General features: G+C 54.3%; 1 protein-coding gene across 4 annotated transcripts in view; it reads right to left on the bottom strand.

The window, feature by feature from the left end:
• The window catches only part of ZNF609 (zinc finger protein 609), a 74,786-nt gene extending 56,337 nt beyond the window's left edge, over positions 1–18,449 (bottom strand). Inside the window, exons 1-2 of one of the 4 annotated variants that reach the window (XM_075505543.1) lie at positions 18,202–18,449; positions 2,894–3,752 (exon numbers count right to left, since the gene is read on the bottom strand). In XM_075505543.1, the coding sequence (XP_075361658.1) occupies positions 2,894–3,637 (744 nt within the window). In that variant the 5' untranslated portion in view covers positions 3,638–3,752; positions 18,202–18,449. Of the gene's footprint in view, positions 1–2,893; positions 3,756–18,201 lie in introns of all 4 variants that reach the window. The other 3 variants (XM_075505544.1, XM_075505542.1, XM_075505545.1) reach the window with 3 other exon arrangements.
• Positions 18,450–19,281: the final 832 nt, after the last annotated feature.

Consider the following 19,281-nt stretch of genomic DNA (forward strand, 5'->3'; position numbering starts at 1 on the left):
GCTTTCCTGACCCAAAGTAAGCCATCTAGCTGCCCCCAGGAGGCTGACGAAACACAGCCAATGTTTCCTCCTGAGTGGAAATGCGACACGTTTTCCTGCAGATCCAGACCTTAAATCACTTCTCAAAACGGGGCTCAACACTCTAGGCTGAGCCTTCATCAATGTGGTTGTACCTGAATCTGGACAAGTAAAATGGCAGAACCGTCCTCATGGTGTATCTGTACGGAGATGATAGAATGGTTTGGGTTGGAAGGGGCCTTCAGAGATCATCTAGTCCAACCCTCCTGCCATGGGCAGGGACATCTTTCACTAGATCAGGGTGCTCAAAGCCCCATCCAACCTGACTATGAACACTTCCAATGATGGGACATCCACAACTTCCCTGGGCAACCTCTTCCAGTGTTTCACCACCCTCATCATAAAAACGTTTCTTCCTTATGTCCAATCTTTCAGTTTAAAACTACCCTCTTTCAGTTTAAAACTGCTACCCCTTTTCCTGTCATTGTAGACCCTGCTAAAAAGTGTCTCTCCATCATTCTTATAAGCCCCCTGTAAGCCAGGTGGGGTCGCACCAGAGTGGAATAGAGAGAGATAATCACCCCCTTAGACCTGCTGGCCATGCTGCTTGTGATGTAGCCCAGGATGCGACTGGCTTTCTGGGCTGCAAGTGCACATTGGCAGCTCGTATCCAATTTGTCACCTGCCAGTATCCCCAAGTCCTCCTCCACAGGGCTGCTCTCAATCTATTCACCCCCCAGTCTGTATTGATAGTGGAGATTGCCCTGACCCAGGTGCAGTACCTTGCACTTGGCCTTGTTGAACTTCATGAGGTTCGCATGGGCCCACTCCTCCAGCCTGTCAAGGTCCATGATGTTTGGTCCCTGTCTTCATAATCCCCACCTCGCTTTGGCATTTCTACCTGCAGAGGGCTTCTGCAGCTGCATCAGTGAAAGAAATAAATCTTTAATAGTAAAAAACCCAGGAAAAGCCATGCAGGGTACAACCAAAGGTCCAGCCAGCCAGCTCCTGTGCTGCTCTGACCGCGGCCAGCAGCAGATGGCTATGAAGGAACATAACAGCCAAGCATGTTGAGATATTTCCCAAACCACTTCCCAAGCTCCAGTCCTCCTCCGGCTTTTCCCAAGCCAAAAAGACATTGCCCTGTACACCCCCCTAATGGGTTCCCCCTCCACAAACCCACCCAGGTGCCCCAGAGCATTGGTGAACTTTCAGCATCCCCAGCTTTTTGCAGCAGCATTCAAGTCCATTGTGCGAAAGAGCATCTGCTCCTCTTCCCGGTTTCATTCCATCTGGTTCTGCTGCCAGAAAGGACAAGGAAACAACACATCATCTCCACACCACTCCTTAATTTTACAGGCTTCAGTCACCTGCCCCAGGAGTCTTCCTCTCGAGCAGAGGAAGCACTGACCTCCTTAGCAGCTCTTCTCCCAGAGCCATCCCATTGCCGACCATCCCCACCACCCTTCTCTCCATATACACTCTATCTTTTTGCGGATGGAAAAAAAGAAATATATCTCCCCAACATCTCACTGGTCTCAGCAACTCCCCCAAATCCACTGAGCGTTCCCCACCCATCCCTTCCCAGTACCCAGCACCGTGATCCCCACGCCAAAGCAAAAATCCTCCCGGGAAGCCACCAGCTGCAAACATGGCAACGCACACCCCAATAACCCCCCAGCCACTCTCCCGACACCCCAGCACATGTTGATGGCAATAGGGTTGAGCCACCCCAAACGCACACAATTGCGATGCTCACCCCATGCATGGCAAACACGTGGCTTCACAGGCACAGACCAGTAACACCACACGTGCAGCTAGTGTGGAGGAGCTTCTGCTCCAAGCGTGAAGAACTCCATGCACTCAAAGTCTTCCCCCATCCACCCGCAGAAATCACATCAGCCACTGTGATTACTAAGAAATGAGCTAACCAAGCTGCCGCTCCAGCAGCCGTATCCAGAAATGGCTGCGCAGCCACCCAGAGGCCAAACGCCACTCAGACAGACAGACAGCTGTTCACCCTGTCGGCTGTGCGCCGCTGGCGGGGCATTTCGCACCCCTGGTGACCCGGAAGAGCAGCTTTGCTGGCTCAGCATCACTGCTGCATATTAGCAGAGAAGTGACATGTAAAAAATCACCCACAGCAACCCATCGGCCCGAGGCTGATCATCACCACAAGTGGGACAAAGCCCACGTACCAACAGCAGACCAAGAAACGAGGCGGTAACTCCTGTCAACCCTGCACCCTGTGCACCCACGCAGATCCCACATTTACTAACACGTTAAGGTTTCCTTCTCTACAAATGATGCAACCAGACAGAAATTAATTCCTCCGGGAGCCACAGGGAGCTTTGGCACGCAAGGTGAAGCCACGGGAAAGCAGAGCACGGCGGCCAACAGACACTGCCCTGTCCTGTTGGGAGCTGGAGCGGGCACAGAACCGGTACATCACCTTCACACCCAGCCCAGGCTCCTCCCTCAGACTGACAGGAGCTGGAGAGGTTTGGACCCGCTTGGCACAGCTGCAGCACTGAAGAAACCAAATCCTCAAGGGTACAGCAGGATGGTACCCTGACACACAGTGACTGCAGGCGATTTGCTGGTGCATGGTTCCCAGAAACCAGGCACGGCTTGACCGGTGCCCTCCCGTCACCGCATCCAGACTCCAGCACATCACACGGTCAAACCATCTTCAGGCCACAACCAGGAGGCACCAGCCATACATCAGTGCTGGCCCCCAACGGTACAACAGGTACAAGGTCCCACTGTAAGCTCTTGCTCCCTCATCACCCACAGCGGCACACCCCAGCGTAGGAGCAACCCCCAGAGCCCAGTGGCAACGCCACCTCCACCCACACCCCAACACCTTTCTTACCTTCTCCGACTTCACCTTTTTCAGCTGCCGGCACTCACTTTCCCCATCCTCCAGCTCCGACTTAACTCCCAAGGGATTGAGCGCAGCTCCCGTGTCAATAGCTATACTCCCAAGCTGCTCAGCAGCAGCAGGCTCTGTCCCCTGGCTCCCATCATACTGTCCCACCCTCACTGCCAGGGCCAGGGGCTGCAGCACGCTGGGCTCCTTCTCCACTCCAGCCCCCGTGCCCTCACTCCTTTCCTTCTTGCTTTTGGATGAGCCGCCCTCCTTCTCCTTCTTGGAGCCGGCCACACTGCGAGACACCTTGGCCGATTTCTCTGAGCCCTTCGGGGTGACGGGAGGCACCAAACTGCCCGAGTTTGTGCCATCCCCAGAGCGTCCTTGAGCCTCCTTCTTGCCACCAGCTCCCTCGCTGGGAGTGAACAAGGAGGTCCCTGGGGTTGGCTTGCTGTCCTTGCCACTCTTGCTCCTTTTCGACTTGGACTTGCCCTCCTTGCCCTGCGGGCCTGGCACCGGGCTCACAAACTTGATGTTATCTGGTAGCGTTGCCACCGCGTTGGGTGCCGGGAGTCCCACCTCTTTGGAGCCTGACATTTCCAATTTCTGCTGATCCTTCTCCAAATCAGCGTCCAGGTCAATGATGAGATTCCCTACACCAATGTCCCACTCATCCCCGCTGTCGTACGTCTCAACCGGGTTCGCATCTATTCCTTTCCCTCCGGAAGCTCCACTGCTCAAGGACATCTTAGAGTTAACAGCCCCTCACGGTTCAAGGCTCTTCCCTGCCTCCACGCCCTGGGGGTCACCTACGTCCTCGGGGGGCTTCCAGTGGTCGGGGTCTGCCCAGGTGATGGCATCGCTGCTGGAAGGGAGAGCAAAGAGAACAGGGTTACACATGAAGAGCCCCGGGCAGGCAGATCTGCCTTCATTGGCAGACACACGTGCAGGCAGGAGAGGTCCTGGGCAGGGTGAAAGCCCCCAGTCTCCCAAATCCCCCACCGCACAGTGCAAGGCAGCATCCTCCTGGCACCCCTCCCCAGGCTGGGGGCTGCTCCTCGGCCATCCCCCCAGCAGCAGCCATCTGGCACCGGTCCCTCAATCAATACTGGCCCTGGCAGGTCACAGCTCTCAGCTCCAACAAGACATTACTCACACATTTCCCTGCTCACCATTTCCCTCTGAATTATTGAGCGCTGCCCCTGGGAGGGAGGATTGATTCCTCTCCTGCTAATGCCACCCAGGGGGAGGGCTCCTCTCCGCACTAGCCTCGCTGCGAGAGACAAGAGCCACTCTCCAGGGAAGTCAAGTGCCTCGGTGGGAAATAAATCCTGAGCATCAGAGTGGTCGCCAAAGGCCAAATGGCAACGGGAAGTGCTGGGTGTCCATCCCGCACCTCCAGGCAGCACAACACAGCACCCAGCTTTAGGACATTAAACAGCCATCACCTCCAGCATGAGCAGCTGTGTAGCAGGCTCTGAAGGATGGGAAACTGAGGCACAGTTGCACGGGTACCTGGTCTTAACTGGGAAGAGAGGGACTGGCCGCTGGCTGTACCTGCCTATGCCGTGGCCAACCCCAGCTAGCCCAAAATTTCTCCTCCCAGCTTCCCAGCCCCTTGCCCTCCCTGCTCTCAGATGCACTGTACACTGCCCTGTCCCCAGAGGCAGTGATGGGAGAGGAAAACAAAACAGACACCCACACACAATAAAGTTGCTCGCTGAGATTAGCTCGTGGCAATTACACTGACGAGACATCATTAACACATGAAACAGCTTCTTCCCAGCAGCCACCTGGCCAGCTACTCGGCCCCAGCCGCCTGCTCCCCAGATCTCTTAAGAAATCCTTGACCACCCATTGGACAAAGCTCCTCTCCAGCAGCACTGTCCTCCCCTTCCCCACCAAGCTACAGGCCCACTGGCTCCTGGTACTATATACAAGCAACACTTTAAAAACAGGTGACTTAAAGGGAAATGAGAAGGGGGGGAGGAGGGGGGCCCAAAACCAAAACAACCCACACATGCACAAATTTCTTCAAACCCCAGCAGGCAGGAGCCTGGAAAGCAGCTTCATGGTGCGTTTCCAGAGATGCAAACACTGTAAAAATGCCAGGGATTCTTTCATCCGACAGACTGTCGCAGCCAGACCATTTTCCATCTGCTCCCCACAGCATCCTCGGCTCTGTACAGCTAATAATCCACTCTCTGACAGGTCATTACGGAGATTTTTAACCCCAGGAGCCGGGGGCTAGCATGCAAGCTGGAAAAGAAAAGCACTGACCTCTCATTTCAGTGGCAGAGAAAAGTGCCAAATCAGGAGATCACTTTGTGCACCAGAGTCGCTAACGGCTTCCCAAAGCCACCTTGTGTGTTTCTATCACCACCTCCTCCTCCTCTTCCTCCTGCCCCGGCACCTGCTCCCCAGCCCCAAGCCAGGCCATCCAGCCGGACCCCACCAACCCGCCTCTCCGGAGCCCCTCTCCAAACCACCAATGGGGCTGGCGATCGGCAGTGACCACCTCATCTCTGCACAGCACAGACCTCCCTGGCCAGCACGGGTTGCCGCAGCAAGCTCCCTTTATGCCACGGATCCACAGCGATTCCTTTGTCCAGATGGGTAAAGCCGGTACCAAGGTGGATGAACAAGACTTTTAGCCGATAACAGCCCCTTCCCAGCCCAAAGTTGAGGCACAGCATCCAGACACAACCCAGCCGGACAGGGCTCGGGGACACGGTGCTACTGCACAGGACCAACACACGTGAGCTACCAGGAGAGGACGAGGCTCAGCCTCCAACTCCAAGAGCTGCCCACTCAAGGTTGGAGCATGCAAAGGGCCACAGCCAGCTCAGATCAGAGGGACAGATGGACCAGGATCTGGCCTCACAGTCACAGGAAGGTGACGGACAATCTGCAGGGCTGTATTGCAACAGGCACAGCATCACCTGCTCCACGCAATGCCTCCACGATGCTGGCTTGGCCAGCTCTCAGCTCACACCGAGGAGCTCACCTTGCTGTTTTAAGTGTGCATGTATACACGCACACACACATATACATAAATATTATTTACATATATGAAATAAGGAGAGCAGATGAGCAGGACTTTGGTCTGAAACTATGCAAACGTCAGCAGCATTTGCCAATTCCTACCACAACAAAAGGAAGAAGGAGCCCAGAAGTCCACTGGGTTCCTGGCAATTAGAGAGCCAGGAACAATCAAAGGGTTAGAAAACAAGAGGAGAAAAAACATTCACCCTACAGAGGAGGCATCGAGGGAGCCCAAGCTCTGCTAATGCAGAGGGAAGGGAACCGCAAACAGGATGGACGAGAACAGGCTGGATTTGCAAGAGTGGAGGAAAGGTGCATCGTGCTGAGAGCAGGGCAGGGAGCTCAAGACATACCACTGCAGGAAGAGGGATTGGGGCAGGGATCAGCTCTTTCCAGCCCGGGGCTGAAGGCTAGGACCTCAGTATGCGATCTGGGGGGGTCCCCTGAACATCATCCATCGCATGTGGCTCTAAAAGCATTTCCCACAGTTCAAACACCCTCTCCCCAAAACACCCATCCCGATTCCCCATTTCTCTTCTCCAAAGAGCCACCCTCGCAGGCTCAACCTCTGCAGCCAGAGGAGCCTTTCGGGTCCCTCTCCCAAGCAAGACCCCCAGGGACCCCTGACCTGCCCAGCCCATAATCCAGAGAAGAGGTCCCTTTCCCACCACCTGGTTTGCCCAAGCTGGAGAAGCACTGGGTGCTATCCAGATCCTCCCCGCTCTCCTGCCGGGGAGGGAGTAATGCCACCACAAATCACAGCATCTCAGAAAACAGACGGAGGAGACTGATTCACTTTTAAACGTGTCCTTCCTCTTACCTCCTGCCATCGCAGGATTGATCCCTGTGCAACATGAAAAGCATGTGCTCACTTGTTGGCCTGGAGATCTGCCAACAAAGCGTTTTAGGAGCAGTCCTGGAGCGCAGATCCTACAAGGAGACAGCTTTCTGCTTGGGAATGCTGCACACACGCAGCACCAGACATGAATAATTCAGCTCCATTAGGTGCGGAGACCTCTACAATCCACATCTACAGGCTGGGACAGAGCCAACCAAGAGACAAACCTGAAAGTTCACTTTCGGATCTGCAAACACACCTAGAGAAACCTATTCAAACAGAATAGCTCGCCTTCAAAAAGGGAGCAAGGAAACCGCACGAGCCCCCGGCTCTTTGTGCTAAAACATGCACAGGATGCTCGGCAGCAAACCCGCCAAGCTCACACCACTCCAGCTTTCTCTACCAGTTACCAGAGGCCAAGAAACCAAAGCAGGGAAAGATTGAATGCCCAAGGGCAGCAAGATGCAGGAGAAAGCTCTTCTCCTGGCAACAACCAGCCCACACATAGGGAGACCGTCTCATACCCATGTGCTCCAGCCTGCAGCGCTCCAGGATCAGCCTCTGGTGGCTTCCAGACATGACCAACTGCAATTTTCACCCTGATTAACTTTCAGGAATGCCTGCAAGAAGGAGCAGCAAAGATGACGGGAGGGGAAAAAAAAGTCTCCAGGACACGGCGTTTTCTCCGGCGAGGCACAAGGCAGGGAGCAGAGGGTTTCAGTGAGATGCTTGCCCCGGCCAGGAGCGACCCTGGAGAGCAAACAGGCCCCTCTGCTCCCTCCCAGGGGGAGGGCAAAGGCAGCGCCGGCAGCCAGGGGAAAAAAGCATCCATGGAAGAGATGCTAGCCCCCTCCCGCTTGCCAAGACCCCGAGGGGCTCCCCACGAGCCCCCAGCCCCGCTCTGCCAAGGCAGTGGCCCGCAGGGCCGCAGTGCCGAGGCTCTTCCTCCCACCACTGGCAGCCAGCCAGCAGTGCACAAGATCCCTTTTTGTTTCCTTTTACGACTAAAGAAACTCAGGGCGGGGGGGGGGGGGGGGGAACACGCCCGCCTTTCCAGAGCTGTGGCGCTTGCTCCCTGCTCGGCTCCTACCACCACGTCTGTAATCCCCCAGCTGGGCTTGTTTGGGTTGGATTTTTGTTAAGTAACTCCCATGTCTTTTCTGCAGATTTCTTTTTAAGATGTTCCCCTCTCTCCCCACCCCCTCTCTCTAGAGATGGGGGAGGAGAAAAAAAAAAAAAAGGATGAAAAAAAGAGAAATGTTGAACACGAGCCAGCTGGCACACACAAGAGGAGACAGAGAAATCTGCACAAAGGAGCTTCCTCACTCACTTGCTGCTTTCAGCTCAAGAAATCACGCAGGGGAGGAGGGTTTGCTCTCCCCCATACATCAGTCAAGCCGTAGCAGACAAAGGAGATTTACCATGACACCCTCCAGAACTGCCACCCAACAGGGGCAGGATCCCTCAATCGCCTTCGCCCGGCGGGAGTCCGAGCTGTTGCAAAACATGCCCAAGCGCAGGGCTTCAAAACAAGCTGTTCAATGTGGAATTAAGCAAGATTTTGAATGGAGGAGCTGCGCTCCCGCCTCCTCACTCGCACAAGGCGCCAGGAGAACTTCGGTGGCTCTCAGGGCCAAGTGGGATGGCGTCGGCGAGCTGCCAGGACGGAGAAGGCTGAACCCAATTTGAATAAAATGGAGCCACCCTATTTTTTTTTTAATATGGAGGTGCACCCCACCAAGACTACATCTTCCAGCATGCACTGCAATCGGAGCGCCTGGAGAGCCATCGAGAAACTTATGCCGGGACTCCAAGTTTCCATAGGCTGAACCTTGACACTGGAGATGAACCTGACACAGGGCAGTGCTCAAGTCACGAGTCATTTGTTGGTGTTCTTGAGAAAAGCCTCAAATACTTGAGTCCAGGCATTACAAAAGCAGGACAGACAAGGTCACTGGAAGAGGCTGGAGACAGAGGAAGATGGGAGAGGTTAGTAAAGACCTCTTCGGCATAGGGGTGGCCAGGTGATCACTCTACCTGGGACCAAAGCTCAGGAGATTTATCAGTCACAACACCCACCTGCTACCAAATGCTCACTCAAGAGTTCACATTCATCATCAGTCAAAAGATGCAGCTCAGATCAAAATTCAACCTCATGTCCACCACCATCTGCTCATGACCTTAAAACACAACCTTTACAGGAACATTCAAAAGACTATGGCACACAAAGAAGTCCAGCAAAACTGTAAATACAAGATAAGGGCACGCAGTGCCAGATTTCAACCTGGCTGTTTGAAGAAAACACTTCACCAGATTAGCTAAAACTCAGTGTTTGCTTCTTACTGACACTTCTTTAACCTTCATGCCAAACAGGCATTGAGGAGAAACTTGATCTAGGGCTGAAAAACGCAACGCTCTTGAACATAGCATCTGCAAAGCCGCCCTCAGCAGACCCCCCTCGCTTCCCTCAACTCCCAACAAGCCAAACACAACTGGTGCCAATGTCACCAATATGTGAGGTACACAAAAAGGGAGAAAACTAAAAGGAGGAAACGATTCAGGCCTTCCTTTATATTGCAAATTGGGGAAAACAGGAACAAGTTCTTCTTTAATCCTCCCATCACTCTTGGAAGTGTCATCACCAAAGTCCCAATTTTTCGTTTGTTCGTGCCTCAAGAGCCCACAGTTCTTCAGATTTATAATTATTTGATTTTTATATCTCTCAACCCTGGCATTTTTTTCAAGCTACCTACCTCTGTACTGAATAAAATGTGACTCAGATTTCCTCTGCCAACACATAGGGCAGTCCAGAGCTTCATATTGCAAGAAAACTAACTGTGAGAGAAATATCACTCAAGGTCCTCAGCTCAAGCAGAAGGCACATCAATACCTACAGATGCACATGAAGGCACCAAACGTCACTTCATTTCGTTCCTGTGAAGGACAGCAGGCAAACGTCACCTTCTCTGTACTCCCGCTTGCTCTCCGCTGAATTGCACTGCTGGAGTCACTTCTCTGGTGGGAAGCTGAGCAAGCACCATCGTTACACAGAAGCCGGAATGTATGTGTCAACACGACTCAAGTCATAGAACTGTAGAGCAGCCTAGGTTGGAAGGGACCTCGAAAGGTCACCTGGTCCAACCTTTCATGAGAAGGGGAGCCCAGACGAGATTATCTACCACTCTGTCCATTTGCATCTTGAAAACCTGCAGCAATGTGGCCTCTGCCACGTCCCCAAGGAGACTGTTCCTGTGAATGATTGTTCTCACTGTAAAAAAATTTTCTCTCATGTTGAGATGAAACCTCTCCAGGTGCAAGTTGTATCCATTGCCCCTTGACTTCTCCATGTGGCTCCTTGTGAAGAGAGAGTCTCTGTTCTCTTTGTAGCTGCCCTTTAAGTCCAGCGACTTGCCCACGTGCACAGCCCTCCCATGGAGGGCTGACGGACTTCTTGCCAGGCAGGAGCCAGGTTTGCAGGAAGGGTCACAACGATGGGATAAAGCAGCAGCATGGACTAGAGGAGCATCAAGCAAAGCTAGGGCAGACAAGAGCCGTGCCAGCACTTTGTTACGACTCTCACGGCACCATCCTGTGCCAGGCACATCCCCTTCCTAAGCCTCTGCCTCTGGTGCGGAGATGAGCAGGTAGCAGCAAGGCTCAGGCTTGGCCCTTGCTCTGGATGCTGGCTGGCCATAGCCTGCTCGTCCAAAAACACTGCGCTAGACTTCTTCCAGCAAGCATGACCTTGCAGACTTCAAAATCTCTGACAGCTGAAAATGGCCAAGAGCTTTCTCAGCAACCCCAGCACTCAGATCCACATCCATAAACATAAACTGGTGCCCAGCACTCTTAACATTTGGCTGTCCTGGGAAAGAGGAATTGAAAAACCCATATGCATGGGAGAAAAAGCATTCAGTGGGTAAAACAACAGAGCCAGCTTCCTTCCTGCAAGCTCAGCTCTCAGATCTATCCTGAATTAGGGACGCTGAATGACAAATCCCTGAATTAGGGATTTACCCCTCACCATTGTGTCCGCATGCTGGAAGACACCACCGTGAAATTGCCGTGCCCAGACCTGCACACAATGGTTTAACAATAACTAGAATTACAGCCCCATCTTAACCCAAAAGCAGCATCCCCCGCTCGCCCCATGATCCCCGCATGCCACCCTGTGTGATTCAGGTGTCACAGCATCACAGGCACATGGCACCCAGAGGGTGCCTGGCAGGCACGGGCAGTGCCGCAGGAGCAGAGAGGCATCACCGCAGGGTTTGGCTGTTGGAGGCTGACACACGGACCAGTGGCAGCTATGCGGTGGCAAAAGCAAAAAGCAACCCTGTGAGCAATAACCGGCCAGGATTAACTCAGAAGAGCTTCAGATGAGTCTAAGCTAGACAAGCCGGTGTGCTACGGCTCACTGGAGGTGCTGCTAGCAGCACCAGACACAGCCCCAGTGCTCTCCTACCACCGCAAAGCCCATTCTTGTTGAACCCAGCCAACCATGCCGCTACTGACTGTTGCCAAAAATAACATTAAACACTCAAAACAGGACATCTGAGCAAATCTGTTTGGCACCGAGCTCTGCATTGCGATGCTTCCCATAGGGACAAACCTCGGGGTTGATCGTCCCCCGAGCAGAGAGCTGGTTTCTACCAGGAAAGTGGAGCAGCCAAGCAGATTTAAAACCAGTCTGGTTACACCCTTGCTAACCCCAACACAGAAGCAAACTGATTTATGAGAGGCTTAAAGATATCTGAATCGCTGGCCTGTCCTCATGCGCAACCTAGAAGGGGCTAGAGAGCACGTAAAAATAACCAAAAAGGCTTAAAAATTTCAGATAAAGCTCGTGCAGGCTGGAAAACTGCCAGCAGCCCGAGAAAGTCGGCAACAAGAGAAAGGAGCAAGATGGATGTGACCAGGAAAGAACCCCGAAGCATCAGTCACAGAGACAGGAAGAAAGAAGACCTGGCAAAGACCAAAGACAACCAACAGGCATAAATAACTGCTGGAGTAAGTGCCGGAAAAAAGGAGCTCATCCTTTTCCCCCTGCTTTGCCCAACGCCATCAGCAGGGTTGCAGAAAGGCACCTGCAGTTTTGGCAGCAGCCCAAGCTCCTGGGCATTGGTGGGAGCAGAGCAGGCACCTCTGAACCGGCAATTTGTACCCTTCCCTTATGGGCTTTGGAGACAGCAAGGCTCTCCCGGCCACCCTGGTATCCCTGCTGTCCCAGTCCCAAGCTCAGGCTCCCATAGTTGCAGCCACACGGATTTCCAAAGAAGATCACCCTCCATGGAGGTACAGCAGGAAAGGGGAGCCACCAGATGCATTGGCAGATGCAAGAAGGGCTCCAACCCGAAGTCAACGTCTCATTTCTGTCTTCTCTGTCTAAAGGAAGACCACCGGGGTGATCCCAGCTGAGTGATGCTCAGTTGAGTGGCAGCTCCAAGCCACAGCCCTACCTCGACAGGAGAGGAGGTACACAGTAGCACAATTTGGAGAGGACGGACAGGCATTTGCTTGCTCGCTCCCAGAGAAGGAAGAGCTTCTGAGCTTTACTTTTTCTTTAGGAGAAGAGAGCACAGGCAGTCTTGGCCATTTCCCAGGCTTCAGAAGAGGACCAACATCTCTCCGCCGCTCCTAACCGCTTCACCTATTAATGCCTTTAATTCCCTTTATTCAATAACCAATTAGGGCACCTTGGCTACACGAGCTAAGGCTTCATTTGCAGCAGAGGGCCGTATGTGCGGCTGTAATCTCTCTTGCTGTCAAGCCATCAGCCTGGGAACACTTCAGGAAAAACCAACCAGACTGCAAAGTAAAGGAGGGGGAAAGGTGTACACAGACAGGGACAAATGCAAGCACAGCGCGTACCACACCAAGAAACACCTTCTCCCCCCTCCCCCCTCCCCCCCCCCCCCGAGGGTTAATAAATCGGTGTATTTCACAGATTAATAAAGCACATTTGCAAAGCTATTATATACATCAGAAAGTTGCTAATTCAGGCCAATGACCCATTGCAAATTGCCAAATTTTGTGAACTAGCCAGCACGTAAAGGACTACAATAAAAAACAGCAAGAACCATGCATCAAAGTGTACTTGGCTTATTTTGGTAGTCGTAGCTCACTTTTAATTACTTGTGACAATAGGTACAGAGGGAAGGTACAGATTAGACGTGAAACCCAAAATAAATAAACAGGAAATCTTCAGGACAAGAACTTCACCATGGCATCAGCTACTAAATCTTTGGGGAAGAAGCAGTAATTCTCCTGGAGATTATCAAGACTCTACCTCTTCAATTCGATTCATGGTGGTTAACATTAGCTAAGTCATTACACACCTCATTTTCACTCCTTTAAAAGCTGCAAAGCAGACTCCTCCAGAGCCACCCTTTCTCCCACTGGAGAAGCACCGGGATAACTCCGAGCCAAATCTTTGGACTCACTCAAGCCAGAAATGCTCTATTTAATCAAAACCACAAATGGGCTCATCAAATTTATTAAAATCATTCTCAAACTGCCTTGTTTTGTTATCAATAAATCAATGTAGCCAAGCAAAGAGACGAGGTGTCGCACATGATGTAGCACTGTACAAAGATATCATCCTTCCAGCCCTCAGAAAAGTGGCCAAGCAGGCCCAGGAATGACTCGGAGGGAAAATCCAATGCTGCAAAACCTTTCTGCATCCACAATATGCTCGGGGAAGAAGTGGCATAAGGGGACAACATTATCTTTCCTTTTCATTTCTTTTCTTACTCCACAAATGAGCAAATGAATTGTGGAAGTTGAACATTTAATGTTTAAATACAAAATATCAAGATTCTCCTGAAATTATCCTTATTCATCCACAAAAATCCACTTGCATCCTTTTATACCCTCTCTCTACATACACACACCCCCACACACAACATCTGAGCTGTCACTTAAGCAGCTACGTCAGTATTTTTTGTGCACGTGAAGGATGCTGAGCTGCTAAAGCAAAACAACCTCTTGGTTTCATGTCAAAAACTGATTTTTCACCAAAACCCAGAAGTTAAATAGGTGTTTCCTTTAAAGAAATTATATAAATTCAGAAAAAAGAAATCTCACAAGCAACTAGAGCCACAGAGCAAGTTTTCCAGACAGGCAGCCCCCTTATTTTCTTTACCGTAGGACCATCAGAGCAAAACCTTACCGTTTCCTCTGAAACCACGTCGCACCATAAGGCACTGATCCTTGTTAGCAGGAAAGTGCATTTTCGATGCAATTGCTTGGCAATAGAAGCCACATCCTGGTGGGATCTTTTTTTCTTCCCTTCGCCAAAACCAAGCAGCACCCCTTCCTCATCTGAGCCAACCCAGCACAGGGACGAGGAGCAGACCAACTGCTGCCAGGGTGGCCAAAGCTCTTGTTCAGTAGCTACACACAGCCACCGATGAGCTCCCAGGACAGCCACGCACTCTGAGCTGGCTCATCTACCTACCCTTGATCTTACAAAAGACCCTTCACACCCATATGAGCTCCTCAACATACCCCCACACAACAGCATCACCCTCCCTCCAGCCACTACCACCACAGCACAAGCATCCAAATTATGACTTTCCCAAATAAGTGGGCAAGCTCCATGGGGAAGGGACCAGCTCTCCTCACACAGGGAGAGCCCACATGCACTTGACCCATGCCCATGAAGCATCAGAAGAGGCATCACAGGAGAACTGCAGGCAGCCCAGGCCATCTCCAGGAGCTTTGGGGACTTTAGTGCTTCTCAAAAAGTCTCTCCACAAACCACCATCAGCTGCGAAGAAATACAGGGCAGGTTTGGGAACAGACTCATGACTCTCACAACCCAGAGGCTGGGGAAACATCAGTCCATATTCTGGAGAAAGCCTGCAAAGATAAACATGGATCTCAGCTTGAACTCAGTGGGAAACCACCCAACCTCCTGCGGACTACCCAAAGCCAATCCACTCGCTGTATTCACTGTGTACAAGCAACCAAGCACAGTTAAACTGTCACCAGCCCCGGCAAGGTCACCTGCAACCTCACTTCCTTTCGGTACGAAGCCAGCACGTGACGCGCTCCCCACAAGCATCTGCCTGCTCGCTGCCTGCCCCCGGCAGGTCCCTGCCTCCAGCTGGGGAAGCCAGCCAGAAGCAGCAGTGTCAACACTCAAAGGGCATAGCTGCGCACACACGCTGTCACACATCCCCGAAACATACCTAGGACCATAAATACCATCTTATTTACATAATACTCCAGATAAAGGGGACAAAGAGGCTTATTGCATTACATCTGGGACTAGTATTGCATCAGCACCGAGGCCCTAATCCGAATGGGAGCCCTGCCGCACGGGGCACAGCAGGATGGCAGCGAGGTGCATCCCCACTCCCAGCCTGTCCAAGGTCGAGAGCAACACAATACAGCCCAGCTCTTCCCTTCCCTCCACGAGCAAGCAGAGAAAGATCCCTTTTTAGGCAGCGTACACCCAGGAAACACCGAGTAAATCACAGTGTCCAACACAACACACGACTCTGGACCCCAACCGCCTTTCTATTGCAGCTGAGCCCCAGGAGTGTGATCCCAGCCATGGGTCTCCAACCTCTGTCACAGTGTGGACATGACTCCTGGACATCGACTTCGTTTCAGTAGGGACGCCCGCATGGAAGTGCTAGAAAGACAAGGCAGCTTCTGGTTTTCTTTAATTTATGCAATTAAAATTAAAAAGATACTGTAAATAAAATCTGGAGACAAATTTTGATTCAACGTGGCCCAGTTCTCAAAGAGAATAAACCAGACAGAGCGAACTCTGGCCCTTCCTTCTTGTTCATACGTAATAAAGACACACAAGCTGTTAGGTAGCTCCGACACAGCACGAGAACCCCTCAACTGCCTTTAGACTTTGCAAGCCCTTTCTTCCCAAAAAAGGCATGTTTTCAGCTAGCCTAACAATTAAAGGGAGAAGCTTTAGAGGCAGCAGAAGCAGATGCTGCGTGCACCAATGTCCAACAAGGCGGGTGCAGTGAGCGTGAGGGGACTTTGCAACCTTGAGGTTGCAATCTCTCCCCAGAGAGGGAGAGATTATCTGCGGTTGCCACCCAGCCTGCTGCATGGGGATACAGACAAGTGTCCCTTATTCGCAGCAGCTTCTCCCCCCAAAAAAATAACACCATTTTCGGCACACGGAGAGGATGCCACGATAGGATAACACATGTATTAAGAGACACCTACGTGCATATATGTGCACGCACCAGCCCCTCTCGTTAACAAGCAGCCTAATGGCGACTCACAAAACACACAGACCCTCCACTGGAAACCAAGTCCAAGCACGCAGCTTGGGAAAAGGAAAAAAAAAAAGCCCGCATCAGGGCCATACTCAATTACAGATCATTACAACTTACTTGATAATTAATCTCCTCTGGTGGCTCTAACTGGCTCAGAGCCCTTGTCCTGAACGCGAGGCCAGTTTAGGTGAAACATTAAATCCTTGTCCTTTTGCACTACCGAGACAGCCGCGCTCCTGGTGCTGCGCACATCTCCCTTGCTCAGCGAGCTCTCCTCTCCCCGCAGGGAGAGGAGAAAACCTTGCTGGATGAACGAGGGTATAAAAGGGCAAGGATTTTTGTTTCCAGACCGAAACAGCTTCAAAATAATAAATTATAAATTATTTCTGATCAAGAGCTAATCAATAAAATAAGCTGACTGGATTTTTCGAGTGCCATGTGTGTGCAGCCGTGCACTGCCAACAAAGAGCTAGAAATGTGCAGCATAATCCGATGCTGGAGTCATCGTACAAAGCGTGGAAATAGGTTTTCCTGAGGATGTCCAGGCGAGGAAGGCTGCGAGCGCCTGTGCCGCCCCTGCGCATGCCGGAGCCTGAAAGCCAGCCCCAATGCCGGCATCCTTATTCTTCTGGAGGGGGAAAAAAGGGCCTGTGAGCTCTTCAGTGTGTGCCACTGTGTGTGTGTCTAACACCTCCTCCAAGGGAAAGGGCCTTCCCAGAAGGGGGGGAAAAAGGAAAGAAAAAAAAAAAAAAAAAGAGAGGGTTGCTGGGAGATGGAGGGGAGCCAAGTCTTGCAGACCAGACCTGAACCTGTGACCTTCCCCATGTACACAACAGGCGGGAGAGCTTCATGGCAGGAGCAGCCCTCCTTGCCCCTCCATCGCACCCCCAGAAACCCGCAGCCTTTATGGGATGCCTCGCCGCCGGCACAGCCACGTTGCCACTGGCGGTGTCACCCCCTGGGATCGGCCCCACGCGGTGGCCCTCACGAGCGGGATACTAAATGAAGGCCACTCCTTCTGCGGCACCGGGTCACCATCACGCAGGGGCCCTACGGGCCCTCTCCAAAGTGCAGCTGAGGGGGGCTGGAGCCCGGCCCCAGCCCCTCGCTGGAGGAGCTATGCTCTCAAGTGTTTGCCCCCCCAAACACACAGAAACAACTCGTGCTCGCTAAATGCCTTTGGGAAAATTTCATCTTCCGTGATTTGAGCTGAGAACCTCCCACGAGGGGCCGCGTCCCCCCCCCGCACACCAAAAGGGCTGGGGTGCAGCGTCCTAGGGGAACCAGCCCTTCCGGGGCCCCTCCAGTCCCCGCATCCCTACACCCTCTCTGCACAGAGACGGAGGGTCAAGAGGGAGAGGCATCCCCCCCCAGGGACACAGCTGCCCCGTCGGCAACGGCATCCCCGCGTCCCACGGCCCAGACACATCGTCGTCCCCCCCAGCCCCGACCCTCGACCCTCAACCCAAAACCTGCCCTGGCGGTGACCCCACACACAGGGGACAACCCCCCCCCCCCGCAGCCGCGGGGGTTCCATGACGCCCGCTCACGCACCATGGCCGTGGGATACGCTGGGGGACGAGCCCCCAACCCCCCCCCCCCCAGCTAGGGGAATCCGCACCCCACGCACACGGTGAGCCCCCCCCATCACATAGCCCGGCGGGGGGGGGCACAGCTGCGGGGGACCCCTAAGCCCAACCGCCCCGTGGGTGCCCCCGGGTTCCCCCGGCGCCACAGCCGCGGAGAAGGCGACCCCCGCGGTCGCAGGGGGGTGACCCCGCACCCCTGGGGGGGCACCCAGCCCCCACAGGCCCCCATACCTGGGGGGGGCCGTCCCTAAACGGCCACGGGGGGGGGAGGGGAGCACACAACCCCCGTCCCAACGGTCACGGAAGGACGTCCCCGGACCACGGCCACGGCACCCAGCCACGGGAGGGAGCGTAAACCGGCGGGGGAGGGAACCTCAAAGACCGGGGAGGGGGAGTCCAGGCACCAACGGCCATGGGGGGAAGGCCTCAACGGTCGCGGGGGGGGGGGGGGGGGCGACGACCCGAGCCCAACGGTCACTGGCGGGGAGCCGGGGCCAGGCCCAACGGCCGCGGGGGATCCCTAACCGACACCTCACACACACACCGCCGGAGCGCCGCGAGGCCGGGCGGGCCCGCACTCACCCGGCTCCGCTCCCGTCCCAGGCGGCCCTAAGTCTCCTCCATGGGGCCGCCTGGCCGCTCCTCCGCTCCGCCGGCAGCTAGGGGCCGGCCGCCGGGGCCGCCATGCCGCCCGCGCCTGTGGGCCGCGCCGCGCAGGCCGCGCCGGTGTCCGCCTGGCGGGGCGGGGCGGGGCGGGCGCTCGGCTCCGCTCGGCTCCGCTCGGCTCGGCGGGGACGCGGCAGCCCGGAGCCGGAACCCGACCGGCAGCCGGAGCGGGGTGGCGCGGGCGCGACGCAAAACCCGGAAGGTGGAGTTTGGAGCGGGAGGGCAGAGAGCGCCACCCCCGGCGGGGAGGAAAAGACAGCACGGCGAGACCCGCACAAAGAGGGCGCCAGGGCCCGGCAGCCGCGGCCGGAAAATGCGGAGACCGGATCGAGATCGGGAGCCGGGGCGCATGAGCGGCGGGCAAAGCCCGGAGCGGAGTATTTTCCCTCCTGCGGAGTCGGAGCCGCCGCGGTGTCACCTCGGAAAGGGGGGGCAAATTTTGGGGGGTGTTTTACACGCTGCGGGGTGTCGTATGAGCCCCCCTACCCGGCATGGTCCCCCAACGGCTGTGCTTTTGGGCATGCCAGCATCAGCACCGGCTACCGGTTCAGCTCACTGAGCCAGCACAAAACCGCTCAGGCTGGTTGTCGGGCAGGGTACCGCTCAGAAAGACCTGCCGGGAGCGGGCAGGAGGGAGTCATCACCCAGGATGCGCCCTGGGGTACCCGCATCCACCCCAAAAATCCACGACGTCATGCCCCACGCGGTCATTTTTCCTTCCCAGATAGGTCTCCGGTGCTGGACAGAAAGAGCATCTTCCTTCCCAAAAGCACCCAGATCCCCAGCCCTCCTCGTCCCCAAGAGGTGGCAGGTCCCCTAAACCCTCTGGTCCCGACCCCAAAGCCCCAGCACCGTCCCCGTGCCGGCCGGTGAGGAAATTTCAGCTCATCTCAGCAGGGGGTGTCCCAGCCCTGCCTCCAGGACACTCCAAAACCAGCCCAGCACAGGAGCGGCTGGCCTTGAGCAAGGCGAACCGGCGTGGCAAGCTGTGCCGAT

Source organism: Mycteria americana, chromosome 6 (assembly GCF_035582795.1).
Source record: "Mycteria americana isolate JAX WOST 10 ecotype Jacksonville Zoo and Gardens chromosome 6, USCA_MyAme_1.0, whole genome shotgun sequence".
NCBI classification, from domain to species: domain Eukaryota; kingdom Metazoa; phylum Chordata; class Aves; order Ciconiiformes; family Ciconiidae; genus Mycteria; species Mycteria americana.